Below are 17,801 nucleotides of genomic sequence, written 5' to 3'. Positions count from 1 at the left end.
GCTTTGAATCACGTGGTCAACGGCCCAAAAAAATTCTCGGCTCGACAACTTCTGCATGGCGTCTCCGGAAAAATCGAAAAAGACCAAGTCGAAACCGCCTCGCGGTCGTCCAGCGGCCACCTCTGCCATTTCTCAACCTGCAGTGCAGGATGCCACCACCACCACCGTTCTTCCTGCTTTCTCTTCCAACGGAAATCTTTTCGCATACCTCTCCCTCGCTGTTGACAAGCATCGTTTACGCGTTTATGACACTTCTACAAGCCAATCCGTAGCAGAGCATATTTTTGAGGCAAGCAGGGCAACTTCGCTGGTATGGGCACAGTTGCAATTATCCGACACGGACAAGCCAAACGTAGAGCAACCACCTAGCAAAAAGAAACGGAAGAAGGGTGTCGACACGGCACAGATAAAGATGGTGGAAGTCGTCCTCCTGGGTCTCTCTAATGGCACCTTGGCTCTCTTCTCTCCCACTCATGGCCGGGTGATACGAACCCTCTCCGATCCTCAAAGTACAGCTGCCATATTATCAGCAATTGTCGTAAAAAATGCGGACAATGTCTCTAACATATGGACATCCAGTGTCGACAGCTTTATACGGAAGTGGGATATGCAGAACAACGGTGTGCTTGGTTCATGGAAATCCGACGACCGAGTGCCCTTCTCATTCATGGCTCTTCGACCATCTAGTGCGGAAGACGAACGCCATATCCTCGTTGCAAACCATTCCCTTCGACTGTTATCTTTTGATTCCGCCGACCTGCAAGAACACAATCAACTAGCATCCTTTTCAGGGCATGCATCAGCCATTACAGCCGTACAATGGGATGCCTCTCAGTCACGCTCTGACCGTTTCATTTCTATGGCAGAAGCGGACAGAGTAGTATCGGTTTGGGCCGTTCCCAAAGGGAAAGCATCAGAGGGGAAACTCACTGCTTCAATACAACTCGACTCTGAAGCAAGAGCCATTTCTCTTCTTCACTCTTCTGCTTCTCCCAGTCAAGTCCTTTTGATTCTTGCCGCGTCGGGGAGAATATCTGTGTTCCCCATCCCGGCAGAATTGTCTCCGCCTACCAACTCTTCCCACAAAGTGTCAACACTACTACCGCGCTCCACACTCGCAGTACCCTCCGCAAAAAATTCTTCCGGTGCCCAGCTCCTGGCAGCATCTTTTGTTCAAGGACATCCCGCTCAAATTCGCATAGCAAGAGTTGTGCGAGGTGTGCGACCAGTATTTGACCTTGTCGTAAGTCTCCATGTGTCTCCTATCCATGCTTGACGATTTACTCTTTACATGCAGTCATATTTGGATGAATCCGGTGCATTTATCAAAGACGTTTCAATTGGCGACGTCTCCGCCAGCCTTGTCACCGAAACAGCTATGGTTAGCAACTGTTGCCTATCGTACTGTATTCCCTGATTCCCATTTCTCATAGATGGAACCACGCAGGCGATATAATGAGTCCTCTTCGATGGCGGTCGGCTCTGGTGTTTCGCTTGGGCATGATCCGGACTTGGATGACTTGGCTTTTGAGCATCCCGAAGGCGAACTGGATGTGGATCTTGCTGAGCTCAGTCTAGGTCAACGATTAACAGCACTCTCCGGTGCAAATGTCCGACCTGAGGGTAGCGACGATGAAGAAGCCTCATCTTCCAAGCGCCACAAACCCTCAGGGAAAAAGGTACAAAATGATATATCTGTCGTCCCAGCTTCTTCCTTAACGCGGACGTTACTCCAAGCCTTACACTCGTCAGATTCAAAGCTTATGGAGACATGTCTGGCACATTCCGATCTTGTATTGATACGAAATACAGTGAAGGCTCTACCGCCTCAGTTGGCTGTTCCGTTATTGACGGTCTGCATGGAACGGTTAGGGAGAGGTGCAAGGGCGAGCAACATGAAGGGCGGTGGCGGTGGGGCGGGCTCCCAACGTGGTACAACTCTGATTGCGTGGGTGAAAACGGTGCTGGCCGTGCATAGCGGACACTTGATGACCGTAGGTTATCTCAATTGAATCGCATGTATCGTGGCCAGCCTGACATACTGCTTCAGATGCCTGATCTCGTGGCACGGCTTTCTGGTCTTCATGCGACACTCACTGCTCGGATAGCACTGCAGGAGAGCTTGTTGTCCCTAAGTGGGCGACTGGACATGGTCTTATCTCAGATCGAGATGCGTTCATCTGTAGCGCCTGCGCCACTCGTTCCTAAAAAGAAATTAGCTAAGGACAAGAACGTTAAAAGATATGTTGAGGGTGAAAGCGAAGACGAAGAAGAGGAGATGGATGTAGAAGTCGAAGTTGACAGTGGTGACGACGCCGGTAGTATCGAAGATGTGGAGTTGGGGGGGAGCAGTGATGAACCGAGCGAAGAGGAGGAAGCTGAAGACAGTGAAGACGATGAGAATGAGGATGATGATGATGATGCCCCAGTAGCTAATGGATTCATCGACGATGAGGCAGAGGAATACAGCGACGAGGAGTCCGACAGTGAATAGTTTTGAGTGTATCTATCTACTTTTGCTATATCTCATGCTTCTTCGATGCTCTCGAAAGATTCCCTTTTTGTGGTGGAGAGACACCGGTTTTCTGGCGATGAGATCGGGTCTAAGGATGTGATGTTAGAAACATCTTTCCCTGTTACAGCAAACGTAGCATACCAGGCGTTTGATGGGACGCTCTTCAGAGTCTGATTCCGTTAAAGGAGGCAAGTCGCTGTCTTCCCCTACCTTCGTTCTCTGGAGAGATGAAAAAGGGAACGTGCTGACTTGGTGGTATGCACGTACCTTTCCCCCCCTTTGGGTCCTCTTCTTACCTGTCGCAGGCCCGGTAGGAGTAGTTTGGAGTTCAATTACGAATGCGGAAGTGCGTCCACCTACCGATATCCATTTGATTGTGGCAGGTTTACCAGACGGCTACCGAAGCTCGTGAGCATGATTTCACAGGTAACACACGAGTTGTAGGTGTACCAATGCCAAATTATGTGCAGTATTTCTTCCTTTACCCTGTGATACAGACTAACTGTTAGTGTCGTCTCGTGATGCATGGGATGTCCACCCACCCAACGGTGTTTAAAAAGCCAATTGTCAGGAAATTTTGTGTCATCTGCGTTCGCTTCGACTGCCGTTTCACAAACATAGACCATCTTGTCGCGCAGGGCCGCCACTTGCTCCTCCGTCAACGTGTTGCACCTCTGCTCTGGGTGAACGTGAGCATGATATAATATTTCATCTACAAAGCTACGTCATTCGTGTATGAGCGCACAGTTGTAGGTGCATACCAGCTACCCAGTTGCCAACGCCAGCACTGAAAGATTGGTCCAGAAGCAGCGCTTTGATTGGGCAAGACCGTTTTACAACCAGCTTGAGGAACTCTTCCAAGGACGGCATTGACAGAATTGGATCGAATCCCAGCTCAGAGATTGGCGGTTCTTTCGTTGGCGAGGTACATAAACGTATTCGGCCTAGCCTGCGAGCATCTAGGAAAGCTAGCTCTATGATGTCCGTCGGACCAGTGTCAGACATAGGTTCTAGGTGCAGTATGAACTATGTGAGTGATGAGAATGGAATTGTGACCGGGAATATGCCGGAGCTTTGCGCACTTTGGCGAAACGTGGAGGCCAGTCTGTGTCTGCCTTCCTTGGTGTCTCTCTATAGTACGTTGCCATTTGTCCTTTGACCTAACGACGGTGCCAAAATCAGCGACTACTTTTTTTTTAAAAAAAGTGCACAAAACTTCGACTGGCCTGCAGCATTCCTGTCATGCCAAAGTGCATGACGGGCATTCGACCGCCACTACTCAATTCGAGATAGAATACTTTGCCTAGTAAATTTACTACTAAGTATCGCATATTGCGGTCTAGGGGAGAGGAGGGGCACCGTAACGTCCGACATTATCTATCGTCCTTCCAGTCAATTCACGAGCCTGGTAACATTTCAAACATCAGTTGCATGAGGCACACATAGAGCTCACAAATTCAGTGTGAGTAGTGCCGGAGTATACGATGGCATCTTCAAATGACTCGACTCGAATAATTTTCTTGCCTAGACCAACGGTCCTGATGAGGTTGGATGCTCTTTCTACTTCTAAGTTTGCCAATTGATATTGCAGGTATGGAAGAAAATGTGGGCTACACACCTGGAAGTTCTGGCATAAGTTATTGCTTCCTGTACAGCCACTTCGGGTCCAATGAAGCGGACCTCGGACTTGAGCATCTCCGCCAGCTAGTTACGGTTTTGATTGCTTCCCAGGTTTCCCTTTTTCTTTGACTCTCCGCTCATTGTCGTTCCTCTGCACAGGATACACCTAGACATTCTCAGCAGATAATTCTGCTGCAGTAATATTCCACTGTTGAAAGGCCGCCCAGCGAATTGCGAGCGTTTTTGGACAGTACAAGTCCAGTGCGTCCAATCCTTCCGTCATCCCTTTTCTCTTTGTTTTCTTCTGCTGAGAATTTCCTGGGCACTAGAGAGATGAGTACAAACACATACCCCTCACCAGCGTCGTCGGCGACTCAGTCCAATGTCGAGCCAGAGCAAGTGGCGCAACCTCCATTGACTACGTCTCGGGCGCCAGATCATTATCAAACGCAGACGAACCTTCAGCACGCATCTACTGCACTCCAGGCAGCATACCGTCGAATCCGTCAAGTGAGACGAAGCCTGCTGGAACTGTCGGACGCCATTCCAACACGCGATTGGGAGAACAGGGTCGAAGGTGACTCTGAACTGAGGCCTAGACACGACGCCATTATGCTTACAGGCTCCATGTTCGATGATTCTGGCGAATCCTCTGATGAGCCCTTTGAAGTTGACCGGCTTCGAGGCGCCTTGCCTGCAATCGAGGGACGGGACCTTGAGCGACAATCTGACCCAGCGCGGTCAAGTCTCTATTTCGATTTCGTTCGCGAAAATGACATCTCAGACGTTCCTTCACGTTACAGTCGCCTTCCTCTTGCACCGCTTGGTTCCATTTCAGAAAGCACGACGCCCCCACCAGCCCCAGCTCCTCCTCCGCTCATCCTGAATTCACCTATCAGCCCCCCTCGTTTGCCACGAAGATCATTGCTGGAATCAGGCCTGCTACGCCGTCGTGAACTCAGTGACGATCCTAGCACAACCACTGGTCGCCGTGTTGCAGCTCTTGAAGCAGCAGGTTCAAACAACTATGTTGATTCGCCCGTTGCAATGTCAGCGTCCGACGAGCTCCTGGCATTACCTCTTTCTGCCGAGCGTGATTTTGAACATTTACGTTCAATTGTGCGCCAGCGTCGTTCTGATCCGGGTGTATCGGCCAGAGTAGACTTGCTACTCGAAAATATCCGTCGGACAAATGGTGATCGACCCACTCGGAGCTTAGACACACCAAACACGCAGAGAAATGGAAGCCAAATGGCACCTAATCCTACTCCAAGGACATCTTACGGCTCTCGCAGGTTTAGATATTCACGACCAACATCCATGCAGTCACCAGTGTCTCCCTCGTCAGACACATTATCGTTGTTATCAAACTTCTCCATTCAGAATTTGCCAACTCCAACATCTTCCATACTCTCACATCCGCCCCTTCTATTTGACGAGCCCTTAAGTTATGCTCAACCATCAGACCCCAACTTCCAGTCTCGCAGTGCGGTGGATCGAGACGGCAGTGTGATGGAGGACCAGGACAGAAGAGGATACTACATTAGTCGACGAATCAATTCAGAAGGGCAAGAACATGTACACAATGTTCAGGCTGATTGGTCGGATGATGCAATGGCCTGGTTGATGCCCACAAGAGATCGGCTTCAGCAGGATCAATCGGCACAGAGCCGGATACATACTCGCAGACCTAGGGATGGTACAATTACCGGTCCAAGGGTGACGTCTCCCCTGCCAGAACCTGCGACTCATCGGCGTCGTTGGAGTGAGCCACTCACTTTATTTACTCTCGAGATCAATGCATTGACTTATTTTTTTCAAGCGCACCTTGATGCGGATGGCAACGAGATTCCTTATGATGAAGAAGAGGAGATCGAACGTAATCGCATCCATCAACGCCTTCGAACTCACGAGCGTCGTTTGACAACACAACCGGTCATCGAGCCTTCTACACAGCGACTGTCTGACCTTGTTCCCGTTACTCAGACTTCAATTTATGCCGACGACGATGCCACTATCTATCGACGGCCTCGTGTCAGGCTTGGCCGTCTAGAAGGCGGCGACCTTTTTGAATATAATCGGGCGTCTTTGGACCTTTCAATTGGCCAAAACGATTACCTCTATCCCAGCCGGCGCACTGCGCCTTCGAATGAGGATCCGGAGTATTATGGTTCGGATGTACCGTTCTATGTCGACCCCTTGCCCATGCCTCTATCGGAGATGGTGTCTTCTCCGTCATTGCAACTAGAGAAGAGCGCCGTTCGAGTCCATAAGAACGCCAGTCTCGCAGGGAGATAACATTGCATGATCCATTTCATGACATCTCTAACTTATTCACTCAGATTGTTCCTTTTAGGTACTTATGTAGCATGTATACATTCTTTCGTTAAATACATTGAATCCGTTCTGTCCATTAAGCTTGGTTTCATTTGCAGTGCTTCCATTCAGTTGGATTTGCATTACTACCCATGATCATTGGTTGCTATTACATGTGTCTGAGTCGTGGCCTTGTATACTAATAATCTCTGCACGAGTCACATAAGTCACGCAGCGGGCGGGCCACTGCAGCTAACTACGTTCACTATCGTTTTCTTGTTTCTTCATGGAGGTATGATAGTGTTATTTGAAGAGATTACTCACAGCACTCAAGTTAGGTGGTAAACGCTCGGGCAGCCCTGTTGTCAAATTTTGAAGTACTATCCTTATTACGGGAACTCGAGAGTGACCATCTCGCCCGCACGAAAACTGCCTTGCGAATAAAAAAAGAGGAGGAAGCTGCTGGTGTTATTTCTTCCATCATACCAGGGGAGAAACACCCAAGCAATGTCGAAGTCATTCATAACCTGCGGACAATCGAAGTTGAGGTGTGCCTTGGGGACCGTTATTCCCTGCAATCTCTCTAACCGTATTTTCAGGCGATTCAATACCTATCTGCAGAATATCAACCCACAAAGTCCCAGACGGAGCAAGGCATCACACAGCTGGTAAAAGACCTCGAAAAGTATGCCTTGACAAAGGCAGAGAAATTGCAGGTGGTGAATCTCGCGCCAACGATACCTGTGGAACTTTACGTGGTATGTTCTCAAGAGCCTCTATGTGATGCTTCTGAATTGAATGCGGCTCTTCAAAGATCGTAGAGGAGCTCGAAGATCGGTTAGGAGAATCCATGGAAGAAATTCTCATTAATGTTCGGTCTTCGTTATCTTCGCCGAACACGACGACGCAGATGAATTCATATCCATCTGCTGTCCATGAGGAATTTGAGCGAGTAAATGAGGAGGACACGTCGTTCTGGGATGCTGAAGGTGACGTCGATACTGATATACAGTTTGATGACAGGGGAGAAGGTGTTGGGGTCGAGGGCGACCTCGATGTCGAAGATGATTGAGTTGGGATTTCTCTGTACCAGTTAGACAAGCATCTATCCCATTTTCTCTTTAATATGTAATACAACATAACACGCGTCCTCGCCAAGTCCTTGCATCAAGAAAAGATGAAAGTGCAATAAGTGCCTCGTTCCTTGGTAATAAACTGTGCATTCATACTTCCTAACAATCATAAAAATAAAAAGGCAGCCCCAAAATCCACCGACCTATGGGAAACTGTGTACAGGCTACGAAACAACGGCCACTCTCCTGCCCTTGAACCAATTGCGAAACTCTCGCGCACGACTTTTTATGCTGCCCGATATGCTTCTCAGGCTCTTGACGCTGAGAGCGCTCTTCCCGCCACTACTCCTGGCACTTCGGAAGCTTTCATACGAAGGTGCGCTTCGTAAGTGAGAAATCGATGCAGCCCTGGTTATCGCCGTGGGTGGTGAAGGAATGGTAGATACCGAAGGTGGCGATCCCAGTACAAAAGGGCCAGAAATCGACGGACGGTTGATGGACCGTGACGACGCTGAGGATGAACTGCGCTTCAGACTGACTAGCCGTCTCAGAGACCCTGTCTCATCCTTCCTTCCTTCAGGGCACCCGTGTTCTATTACAGACTCATACTCTGTGCCTTGAGCATCATCCTCGTCCTGATCAAACCCAAGAATCCTCCCCAGCATAGGTGAGTATGCTCCTCCCTCCTCGATCTCCGATTCCGTCTCGTCCGCATCACTGTTCTCATCCGGTGTCGCCCAATCCCAATTTAGTTCTGCATGACATATACTAGCATAGTGAACAGTAGGCATGTCCACAAACTTGACGGACTTATTGCTACTTCCGCTCCGTTTTCGACCCTGCGGTCGTGAGACCATGACTGATGACGAGTATTGATCGGTGGAAGCGGAGGATGAACTCGTCGTGAGGATGGATCTAGGAGGGTAGGGGTTCTGCATCATTGGGGAATATAAGTATGAGGAAGTTATGGGCGTGGGTGGGGGCGAGGAAGATGACGTGGATATCGTCGACGAGGACGCTGACCGGCTTTGCAACGGCTCTGTTGCGGTAGTGTGATGAGACCCACAGGACAACTTGGATGAAAGCGGGGATGATGGACGTGAGTCAGAATTGTCCCACTGGGGGTAGCCGTTGCTGCCGGTCACAAGCGCGTCGTCCTCAGATATACGAGAACGTGGATCGTGCGAAGACCAAAAAGAGGAAGGCGGGGAGGGAGGCGAAAATCTGGTGTTCCTGTTCAAAGCTCGATAATTTGAATGACAGCCGGAAGAAAGCCTGTGGTCCAGACAAGGCCCTGGACGTCCGGATGTAGAAGGCGAACGCGGTCGAGGGTTAACGTTAACACGCGACTGAAATTTGGGAGAATCAGCTGAAGACTTTGGGCTACGGTATATCCATTCTCGATGTTTCGGTGGCTGCCTTCGTGGGGGCGTTGAAATGACATTATTAGGAAATAAGTCAACCTCAAACGGCCTGTTAGCGAGAAGAAGAGCGTGAGTCATCCGTCCATTTCTTGGCACCTTCGCCCGCGAAGATGCGGGAATGAGGAATGGAGAAGATGAAGAGGCAGCAGGAAGAGGTGTGGAGAGTCTCGGTGGCGCCTGTCCACAGGTATGTCAAATTGAGCATTTGATGGATTCCAAACTTACAACCGCATATTCGAGACTAGAACAGTCTGGATCTGCTGCTTGATAAGCATCTTCGTTGAGCTTCGGGATCGCTTTGGCTCTGCTGCACTTGGTCGATCTCTGATAGTTGCGACGCGGCATACCCCTTGCTCTCAGGAGAGTGAGGGAATCGTTGATGCCAACGGGAGCCGGTGGCGGTGAACGGGACCGCTTGGATGGCTGATTGGATGCACGTTTAATAACGGAAAGAGGTCAAAGACGGAATCTTACGATAGGGATTGGGCAAGTAGGACTGGGTGAAGCATCTTGGGTAAATGTAGAGCAAGCAACAAGCCATCTAATTTCGTCGCTGCTGACGGAACTCCGCGAGTTGTTGTCCTATTAAAGATACGGGTTCAGTCTGACACCACTGCCAATTAAACGCATAGCTGGGTAGCCTCACCTTGAACATGAACGCAATGTTCGGTGACACGAGCGGAAGGAAGACAGCGGCGTAAAACAAACAGTGGACGAAGGAATTGAGGTAGTGCGACAGCAATGCTGAAGAGAGGGACTGAGTCGGGCGGTATATAAGTAGACATACCTAAGCCTTGCGATTTACACATGTGCAAGGGTAATAGAACGTTGCGTATGGAGTAAAGGGCGAGGCGATTAGATGGATCAGACGCATGTCGAACACGATGCCAAAAGGGTGTATAAGGTGTCTATATCATCTGTACGAGTAATGCACCGCGGGAAAAAAAAGGACGACGACAAGGAATATTCTCAGCCGTAGATGCACCGTGAGGTAAGTAAATGCCTACAGAATCCGCACCGTTACAGTCTGGGACGTTCGGCATGCAGTCCACTCCAAATGCCCCTCGTCGCTTCCGTCGAGCTTTCCACCGGTTTCTTCAGCGCCCTGATCTTGGCGCCTGATGAATCGAGGAGAAGCTCTACTTTTTTATCAATGCCGGTGACTTCGAAGCCGTTTAGCGGGATGACTTTGTCGCGATTGTTGACTGCGAGTATGATCACGGACGGAATCTCGGAAAAAGGAAGATAACATACCGTAGTATCCACGAACAATAGGTTCCTTGTAGTTGCGCTGCCTGACCACGACCTCTACATGGGGGTTGGCGCGCGCTAGAGATTCGAGGTGTTTGAGAATGTATGTGCGGGTATTCGCAGAGGAAGGCCATTTGTCACAGTACTCGAAGACAAGTTTCCGAATTTGAGGGAGAAATGTTCCATGGCCATTGGCAGGGTACGACCTCAGCTGTCCCCGGAGGAGCGCAGCGACCATCGTGGACGACGGCGACGACGGCAAGCTCGATGTTGTTGGAGAGTGTCGGGGTTTGAATAAATACCGTCGGAGTTTTGAGAGATTGAGACACCGGCTCTCCTTAGCACGACCAGCTAGGAAATCCAAAAACATCAAGACGCGACGCGCGCGTACATGGCTCGCGCTACTCGTTCCTCTGCTACCACCGACAGGCTCGATGACGCCGCCACTGCTACCCAGCAGCCTGCCACATCGTCAACTGCTGCTCTCAAGAAACGAAAACGTCGTTCAAATTCGCCAGAAAACGACGCCCAGCCAGCGGCCAAACATTCTCGGACCGAACATTCTGAAAAACAACAGACGCCTTTGCCATCGCCACCGTCTCTCAAGGATGTTGGAGAGGTGCCTCTTAGCTCGGAAGATGCTGCCAAGATTCTTGATGTCTTGGAAATGTGCGTTTTCTTTCAGCACATAATACATTGAAGCTCACGGTCGTCGATATGCAGGACCGATACTCAGGGCTTGCTTGACCGCCTCTTTCCCCTTCCAAACGATCCTTCATCGTCTTCAAATCCTTCATATTCGCTCAGATTCTTGTTACAGAATTCGCCACATCATCCTCTGTCTCTTCTCCGAGTCTGTTGCAAGTTTCCTTGAATTTTGATTTTCGCTCATATACTTTATAGTCGGCTGTAAATAACCTATTTCCTATATCTTCACAGTCTCGAGCTCGCCTCTCTTCCCCTGCATGGCGGCAGATTCAGTTCTGCAATCTTGCCCTCTCCCTCCTTGACGAAGCTTCTACTCGATCCGTGCAGTTTCCGCTAGAGTCCGAGTCCATTTTCCCAGCGGTCGCTGAATCGCTGCAGGACGAGCTACCAGCAACGTTGTCCTCTGTTCTCCAACCACCGCGCAAGTATGCACTCGTACAGCATCTTCCTCAAGGTGACTATTGGTCTTCTCTGAATTCGACTCTACCAACCCCATCCTCTGGGGATACTCGCGAGCTGAAAGATCTACCTACTGGGTATGCAGAATTGGTGTCCATATTCCCTTACCAATACCCCCTTACCCGTACAACACCAAGTCTTGGTTCATATCACAAAAAGGTGATACCATCACAAAAACAAAAGATGCCTATGCAGAGACGTGCTACCAAAGGCAACTTTCTTGATTACGGTGTCTGGGGAAGTTTCGCACCTACGTTTGAGCTCGAATATGCCGAGATTGGCAGACATCAGCTTGGTCAGGTTTATTATGGCCAAGAAATGAGGAGGAAGGCCGCTGAAGAGAGACGAAATATGCTGCTTCTGGCCGCTAAGAGGATGCATCAAGAGGATCACGCCATGGACGAGGTGGAAGAGATCAAGGAGAGTGGATCGGTCACAATTGATGTGGAGAGTGAACTCAAGGACATTCTCCCTCTGGAAGAAGTGGAGAACATCAAAGCTGCCCTGAACAGTTTGGAAATGCAGAGTTCGGTGGAGGAGCTTCTAGAGCGAAACCGGAAGGCTTTGAAACGGCTCGAAGAACTCCAACTCTCGCGACTTCAGAAAGAAGATGGTGGTACGAGTGTTGCCGAAGAAGGATCGGAAGAATGGGAAACAGGTCGGCATCAGGTTCTGATCTTTTTGACTTCATTTTATTCAACATTTCGTTTAGCACAAAGTATCCTGGATTCTTTAACTGTTTTAGCATCACTACGACCGCGCACTTCTGGCTGCGAACCTTCTACAATTATGCCCACCGCAAAACTTCTTCATGCACTTCAGCGTACCTTGCCCTTGGCGGACCCTGCCGGTTGGAATGGAACTCTTCCCGCGGCCCAAGCTGTTGCTCTTCGTGACGATTCGACAATCAAATACCGAGCAGGGACTACTGTTTCAGTGCCTAAAACAACAACGCCGGCAGTACCAGTAACAGCAACAGCACCAGCAAATACTGTTACATCATCCACGTCCTTTTCTGGTTTCAACTATCAATATGCTACACCCCAACAAGGTCAGTATCGTGCACCTGCTACGGCCGCTTATACCACTACGTACCGACCGGGTTCCGCAACGCCATATTATCCCTCCTCACAATACCAGCAGCCAGCACAGGGAGGTCAGAACGCATATTACAGCGCACAGGCTTATGCTGCCATACAAGCTACTGGTCACCAGCCATATGCCTATACAGGCTGGTTCTCAAGCTTTCAACCGAATGCAGGAGGAACCACTTCTGGAAGAGGCACACCGCAACCGGTCACAAGTGCAGCATCAATGCCTAGTACTTATGGGTCATTTTTTGCCGCGACTCATACAGGTACTGCGGCTGCCACACCACCGCCACGGACGCCCGCGGTGGCCAATACTGTTGTTGGAGCAAAACAGGCACAGTGGGCTGCTGGGTATGCGCAACAACCGCCGATGTTGCCGCTGCATATGAGAACCGCGCAGAATGGAGGGACATATCAGGCGAGCACAGCTACTGGATAACGGAGCTTGAGACTTCCTTGAATGACATGGTCTTAATAACTTTCGCTTTCGCCCTCATATATTTATATTTTCACTTGAAGATAATTTCCGTTTTCGACAGCACTCATTCGATGAATAGAACCGAAGTAACATACTGTACCTGCATTATACAGAATACGAAATATACTCGCCGTTCATAGACATTACATTCTACCCTACAAGTTATGGATTGAAACTGATACTAATAGCAATGGAAGATGTTCAACGCCACCTAGTTCCGCGTTCACCAAGAAAAGGTGAATCCGGACACCTCAACGTCAGGTCCCTCTCGCACACAAAACCACCTCTTCGTTTCCCTGGAATTAAGTTCCTCAAGAAAAGGAAAGTGTAGTCCAACCCAAGCGCCGACCGTCAAGATGGGTATAGATAACGGCGGACCTAGGATAGACGGGAGTGCGTTGCGAAAAAGGAGCGAGTGAAAAAAATCCCGATGGATGATATCACGTGTCAGACGCGGTCCAAAGTCTTCCACGATTGATAAAAATTAATCCGGAACTGACTCTACTGGTATATGTATACAAGAATATGAAGCAAAGGAGCAGAACACTATGGTACGAGAGTTGACCAATTGATCTTCCTCCCCAAGTCTCGTGCTACCCACTCATCGACTTTTGGTGCCAAGTCACATAGATGTCGCATCGTAGGTCGTCCGTGAGGACAATTCCATGGTTGATCCATCGTGCCCATATGGTGTACGATCTGAAAAGTGATGGTCAGACCGAAACAAAGAAACGCCAAATCAGCACGCACAGTCGTCATCTGGCCTTTCGTGAGAGGCATCCCGACCATAACACTCTTACGACACGCTCGCATAGCAAACATTGCTCGTGCCTTGGAACAGCGGACCATCGTTCCTGAAGGACGATCGTGCATGAGATGAATAAGTTCTTCGAGGTCTATGAAGAACTTGTGTTAGGCACGAGCCGGAGCGAAGGAAGTGACCCACCTTTCATATTGAAGATTGTGCTCTTGCTCACAGGTTGTGCAGTCAGACGAAGTTTCAAGCCAGCCCCTACGTCTTCCACGTCTTCATACCGGTCGTCTCCCTCAACCTCGAACCCGTTTTGTTTTAGTATGTTCAGGTGTTCTAACGCGAGAAGTTCATCAGCCGCTGTGAGCTCTAGCGGTTGAGGCCTACGTCACCACACTTATAAGCAGTAGCATGATAATAATGGAGGAGAAAGCCACCTAAACAATTTCTGAGACCTAATTATCGTCGTTTCTTGAAGCATTTCGAAGTTGTATTTTTCATCTGCAGCATGCTGATCCACGATGAAAAGATCATCCATACCATCTTCACTCTTCCGTCTCCGGGTCACAATGAATCCGAGATTAAACTGCCCCACTATACCCATTTCGGAAAAGTCAGGCTTGGAGATGACGCGGGATAGAGCGGCTTCGTCGCTGTCGTCGAATTCATTTTTCTTCGTTGAGGAAGACGACGAATCATGGGAACAGTCTGACGTCGCTTTCCACCGCCCAACTACACCAGAAAGATCAAATCGAAGGCCTATATCACCTTCTCCGTCCTGTGATGTTCGAACAACTTCCGGGCGAGAGATGGGCCAGGAGTCCTGTGAAGGTGAAGGGGTTATCAATTCCATCGGAGTTATATCTTCATCATCGTCAGAGACGAGATCAATGACTTGGGAGTCATTTATAGACGTTGTACTATTTGTCGTGTCGCCAGAAGCTTCTAATTGTGCATTTGGTGCAACTTCACCTTCTTCACCTTCTTGATCCGCATCCATGGGTTTGGCGTTGTCCTCAGAGTCGTCTATCGCGTCCTCTTCATACCCTTCCACGGCTCGGTTAACCATGCTTCCGCTTCGAGCAAATCCGACAAGCATACTTCGGAAGGTCAGCGTAGGCCTTTTGTTATTCTTGTCTCCCTCCTTCTTGACTTCGACCGCCTTTGTTTCGAGCTTATTTTGATCAGTGGCCTGTGATGTGGAGGGAATGCTCTTTCCCAATCCAGCTTGATCGTCACTGTTCTTTAGATTTTTACCAGCCGCTGGAGCCCATGATGTAAACGTGTTCATGACCACCCCTTTGTCGCGGCCTTTTAGATTTGTGGCCGACGGGACTGCCAGGGGTGGGGCACCTTTCAACGAGGGAGGCGTTGAGGATGGTTCGATATCCAAACTGATCCTTTGCAGAGGTGCAGTTTCGGTCGATGCAGAGGGCTTGGAGACAGAAGAGGAACATCCAGGTGTGACACTTTCCATGCCGGTCAACGGGAGCATATTCTGGCATTCTGCCTCGCTATCGACATTTATCTCATTCGTAGCTGAGAACGAAGTAGGATGAGAAGTAGGATGAGAAATCGAACTAGCAACCAAAGATGTTGTTTGGCTGATGGCGAGATCTGAGGATGAGAAATCCAGATCGGAAATTACCGTTCGTGACCTTGTCCTGCGTCCTTCGTTTTCGGCGTTGTACAGTGATATTGTCCTCTCTCGTTTTCTGATGCTCAGTGGACCCTGCGGCCGCGCAATAGACTCATGCCGTTGCGAGCTGCTTGTCTGTGTTGATGGTTCGGGATTACCTTGTTCAGAGCTCTCGACTTCGTACGTGGAGCTTCTAGACATGAAAAATGTTTGTAGTCTTAACTACCGGAATGTTGGACAGAATGGACAAAGAAAAGAGGAGAAGCACCTTCAGTCCCTCCAATACGGCAACTTCATTATGCAAGAAGAGTGATCTCTTATCGGGGGTCACATTCACATCATAGGTATCTTTGGCTGAAGGTGAGCGAAATCACATCGAAGGAATAGAACGCTAATTGTACTAGTGGGTATCTCGAAATCGGCCACAACAAAAGGAGCCTGGGAAGCGGTGTTGTGATTGGGTGTAAATGCGCGATATACTTCGTTGATCGTCTTCTGTATCTGAAAGGAAACATGAGAGGAGGGCGCTGGAAAAAATGCAGACTTACTTTGGCTAATCCGCAGGGACGTCCGTTAACGTAGAGGAATTGCCTATCGGTGCTACTCCTGCCACACCCAGGGGATGAGATTAGACCACGAATGCAAACTTCAATAGCACTCGTCGTTGAATCAACTTCCTTTGCCTTTCCCCGTCTGCGAACCTGAACACGGGGGATCGAAAAAGACAGGTCTAAGTCTTGTACACCATCAAGGGACTTGCTGCCCCAGAGGGCAATCACAGACGCTCGCAATGACGGTAAGCCTTGAGTTTGAATGGGAGTGGATTTTTGTCTAAGAGTCACGTCAAAACGGTACAGCAATGCATAACATGAACGCCTACCCTTTATCGATCTGGTTACTGACAAGAAGTCTGACGCCATTCTTCCTTGTGCACGGAACTAACGCGTATGCTTGAAGAAGGGATAATGTTTTACCATATTCTCGCTTGGCGTTTCGCTCAAACTCCTTTCTCCGAACTGGCAGTGGGGCAAAGAGATTGAGAAGTGTTAGTGTCGTTCCGCGCTAGAAATAATGAATGAAGAAAACCGCTTATAGGAAAGTAGACGAACCGGCCTCGCAGCCCTTTTCTTTGTCTTTATTTTCCCAGTCTTGTCAAGATCAAGGACGACGCCTATGGGACCGTCGGCACGCGTCGCTACGGTTATACGCTCGCACATTGCACACAGGGATGACACGGCCTCTCCACGAAAACCAAATGATGATACAGTTGCAAGGTCATCGAAGGAAGACAACTTTGAGGTGTGGTGTTTTAGACCTGCAATATTGGTGATGTTTCTGGTATTTATGAATCGATGCCATGCTCACCAATGCTTTCCCAGTCGTCCTCTGCCACTCCGGACCCATTATCTACGACCTCCACGCTCTTGACTCCATAGTTCTTGAACTTGACCTCTGTGGATAAGAAATGAATATCGTACGATGGTACAAGTACCTCAATTTAACCTATGCTTCCTGCTCCAGCATCGAGACTGTTCTCCACAAGTTCCTTCACGGCTGTCTCGAGGGATATAACGACTTGGTTTGAGGTAATCTGGTGTATTGACGCGACCGGAAGAGCAGTAATCGTTGGCATCGCCTTTCTGCGTTCCTGATAGACCAGCGCGGCAAGCACAGAAAGACGCCGAGACACTGCCAGGCAGATGAGCATTCCACACGGTCATGTGAAGCCTAATTCCCTAATCAAGGCTACTCCTTCCTCTGCTCGTTTGCAGTGCAGCTATTACTACTACTACTACCACAAGCACAATGACCTAGCTCAAAAAAAATGATGCACTACGCGACCTGGCATGGATTCACGTTCGGCCGTGATATTCTCCTATTGTTGGGCTGTTATCAGAGGTGCTCGGAAATGTCGGCCCGGCACAGCCGGTAGGGTGGTTGGTTCGCCTTGGAAGGCCTAAAAAAAATTTTATGAGAATCCCTATATTAAATTATATAGCAAATATTAACTCTCGTGGTAGGCTGGATGTGAGACAAGATGGGTAAGGATTGGCCCATTATTCCTAGTACAGGGACTGACTCTGATTAAGTTCCATCTATCCTTGGGTAGGAGTCGAGTGCCCAAGAATTAGGTATGCGGCGCCTGAATGAAACTGCCGGAAAGGGCCATATGGCTTAGTCTTAGTCATGAAATTGATGTCATATATTGCATCATTTTCTATCACGTGGTTGGGTGGGTACCCCTTCGATGCTTGAGAATAAAATTTCGACCCCATGTACAAAATTGAATTTGGCGAGCACCCTTGGCTGTTGTCTTTTCCGTTATCGCAAGTCCAAATTTGAAATGGTACCCGGATTCACCTTCTGAAAACAGCGACTTTCGCTAGTCACTCCTCTCCCAACAGAATAGCGACGATTAGGGAAATCCAACCTTCAGAGGCATTGTCCGCTCCAGGTGGCTTTACCTCAGCTATTG

At 49.2% G+C, this 17,801-nt stretch overlaps 9 protein-coding genes across 9 annotated transcripts; 4 read left to right on the top strand and 5 right to left on the bottom strand.

Annotated features, from left to right (window-relative positions):
• Positions 1–55: 55 nt before the first annotated feature.
• On the top strand, positions 56–2,603 carry BT62DRAFT_1043512 (NUC189-domain-containing protein; the record flags this gene model as incomplete). The annotated part of the gene is made up of 4 exons (XM_043178456.1): positions 56–1,243; positions 1,298–1,401; positions 1,448–1,994; positions 2,051–2,603. The coding sequence occupies 4 exons, from the start codon at positions 56–58 to the stop codon at positions 2,492–2,494; spliced, it is 2,283 nt and encodes a 760-aa protein (XP_043043623.1). The 3' UTR covers positions 2,495–2,603.
• BT62DRAFT_942786 (uncharacterized protein) lies at positions 2,578–4,154 on the bottom strand (the record flags this gene model as incomplete). The annotated part of the gene is made up of 10 exons (XM_043187846.1): positions 4,134–4,154; positions 3,969–4,081; positions 3,875–3,920; positions 3,727–3,818; positions 3,598–3,675; positions 3,277–3,541; positions 3,058–3,227; positions 2,966–3,001; positions 2,657–2,911; positions 2,578–2,603 (listed from the first exon to the last, which is right to left on the bottom strand). Coding segments are annotated over exons 1-10 (1,095 nt in total), but the record flags the coding sequence as incomplete, so codon positions are not given.
• Positions 4,155–4,468: 314 nt separating this feature from the next.
• BT62DRAFT_1072242 (uncharacterized protein) lies at positions 4,469–6,433 on the top strand (the record flags this gene model as incomplete). Its single annotated transcript, XM_043178837.1, has 1 exon — positions 4,469–6,433. One exon carries the CDS (start codon positions 4,469–4,471, stop codon positions 6,431–6,433), a length of 1,965 nt encoding a protein of 654 aa, XP_043043621.1.
• Positions 6,434–6,561: 128 nt separating this feature from the next.
• On the top strand, positions 6,562–7,636 carry BT62DRAFT_491902 (uncharacterized protein). Its single transcript, XM_043181151.1, has 4 exons — positions 6,562–6,743; positions 6,790–6,999; positions 7,051–7,209; positions 7,266–7,636. The coding sequence occupies exons 1-4, from the start codon at positions 6,738–6,740 to the stop codon at positions 7,521–7,523; spliced, it is 633 nt and encodes a 210-aa protein (XP_043043620.1). The 5' UTR covers positions 6,562–6,737; the 3' UTR covers positions 7,524–7,636.
• On the bottom strand, positions 7,636–9,777 carry BT62DRAFT_491907 (uncharacterized protein). Its single transcript, XM_043181152.1, has 4 exons — positions 9,595–9,777; positions 9,423–9,530; positions 9,174–9,371; positions 7,636–9,125 (listed from the first exon to the last, which is right to left on the bottom strand). Exons 1-4 carry the CDS (start codon positions 9,601–9,603, stop codon positions 7,749–7,751), a joined length of 1,692 nt encoding a protein of 563 aa, XP_043043619.1. The 5' UTR covers positions 9,604–9,777; the 3' UTR covers positions 7,636–7,748.
• On the bottom strand, positions 9,716–10,502 carry BT62DRAFT_491935 (uncharacterized protein). The gene is made up of 3 exons (XM_043181153.1): positions 10,203–10,502; positions 9,956–10,153; positions 9,716–9,865 (listed from the first exon to the last, which is right to left on the bottom strand). Exons 1-2 carry the CDS (start codon positions 10,435–10,437, stop codon positions 9,969–9,971), a joined length of 420 nt encoding a protein of 139 aa, XP_043043618.1. The 5' UTR covers positions 10,438–10,502; the 3' UTR covers positions 9,716–9,865; positions 9,956–9,968.
• A 34-nt stretch (positions 10,503–10,536) lies between these two features.
• BT62DRAFT_991177 (uncharacterized protein) lies at positions 10,537–13,141 on the top strand. The gene is made up of 4 exons (XM_043190270.1): positions 10,537–10,868; positions 10,923–11,052; positions 11,103–12,024; positions 12,079–13,141. Exons 1-4 carry the CDS (start codon positions 10,591–10,593, stop codon positions 12,894–12,896), a joined length of 2,148 nt encoding a protein of 715 aa, XP_043043617.1. The 5' UTR covers positions 10,537–10,590; the 3' UTR covers positions 12,897–13,141.
• Positions 13,142–13,481: 340 nt separating this feature from the next.
• Positions 13,482–14,539, bottom strand: BT62DRAFT_885135 (uncharacterized protein; the record flags this gene model as incomplete). The annotated part of the gene is made up of 4 exons (XM_043182814.1): positions 13,482–13,634; positions 13,686–13,831; positions 13,882–14,069; positions 14,124–14,539. 4 exons carry the CDS (start codon positions 14,537–14,539, stop codon positions 13,482–13,484), a joined length of 903 nt encoding a protein of 300 aa, XP_043043616.1.
• A 910-nt stretch (positions 14,540–15,449) lies between these two features.
• Positions 15,450–16,987, bottom strand: BT62DRAFT_927433 (uncharacterized protein). Its single transcript, XM_043185243.1, is given in 7 exon segments — positions 15,450–15,581; positions 15,594–15,826; positions 15,874–16,156; positions 16,206–16,387; positions 16,435–16,640; positions 16,691–16,777; positions 16,829–16,987. The coding sequence occupies 6 exon segments, from the start codon at positions 16,956–16,958 to the stop codon at positions 15,659–15,661; spliced, it is 1,056 nt and encodes a 351-aa protein (XP_043043615.1). The 5' UTR covers positions 16,959–16,987; the 3' UTR covers positions 15,450–15,581; positions 15,594–15,658.
• Between the last annotated feature and the right edge of the window lie 814 nt (positions 16,988–17,801).

Source organism: Guyanagaster necrorhizus, assembly GCF_019112545.1.
Source record: "Guyanagaster necrorhizus MCA 3950 unplaced genomic scaffold BT62scaffold_4, whole genome shotgun sequence".
Classification (NCBI taxonomy): domain Eukaryota; kingdom Fungi; phylum Basidiomycota; class Agaricomycetes; order Agaricales; family Physalacriaceae; genus Guyanagaster; species Guyanagaster necrorhizus.
This window is presented reverse-complemented; position numbering and strand designations above follow the sequence as displayed.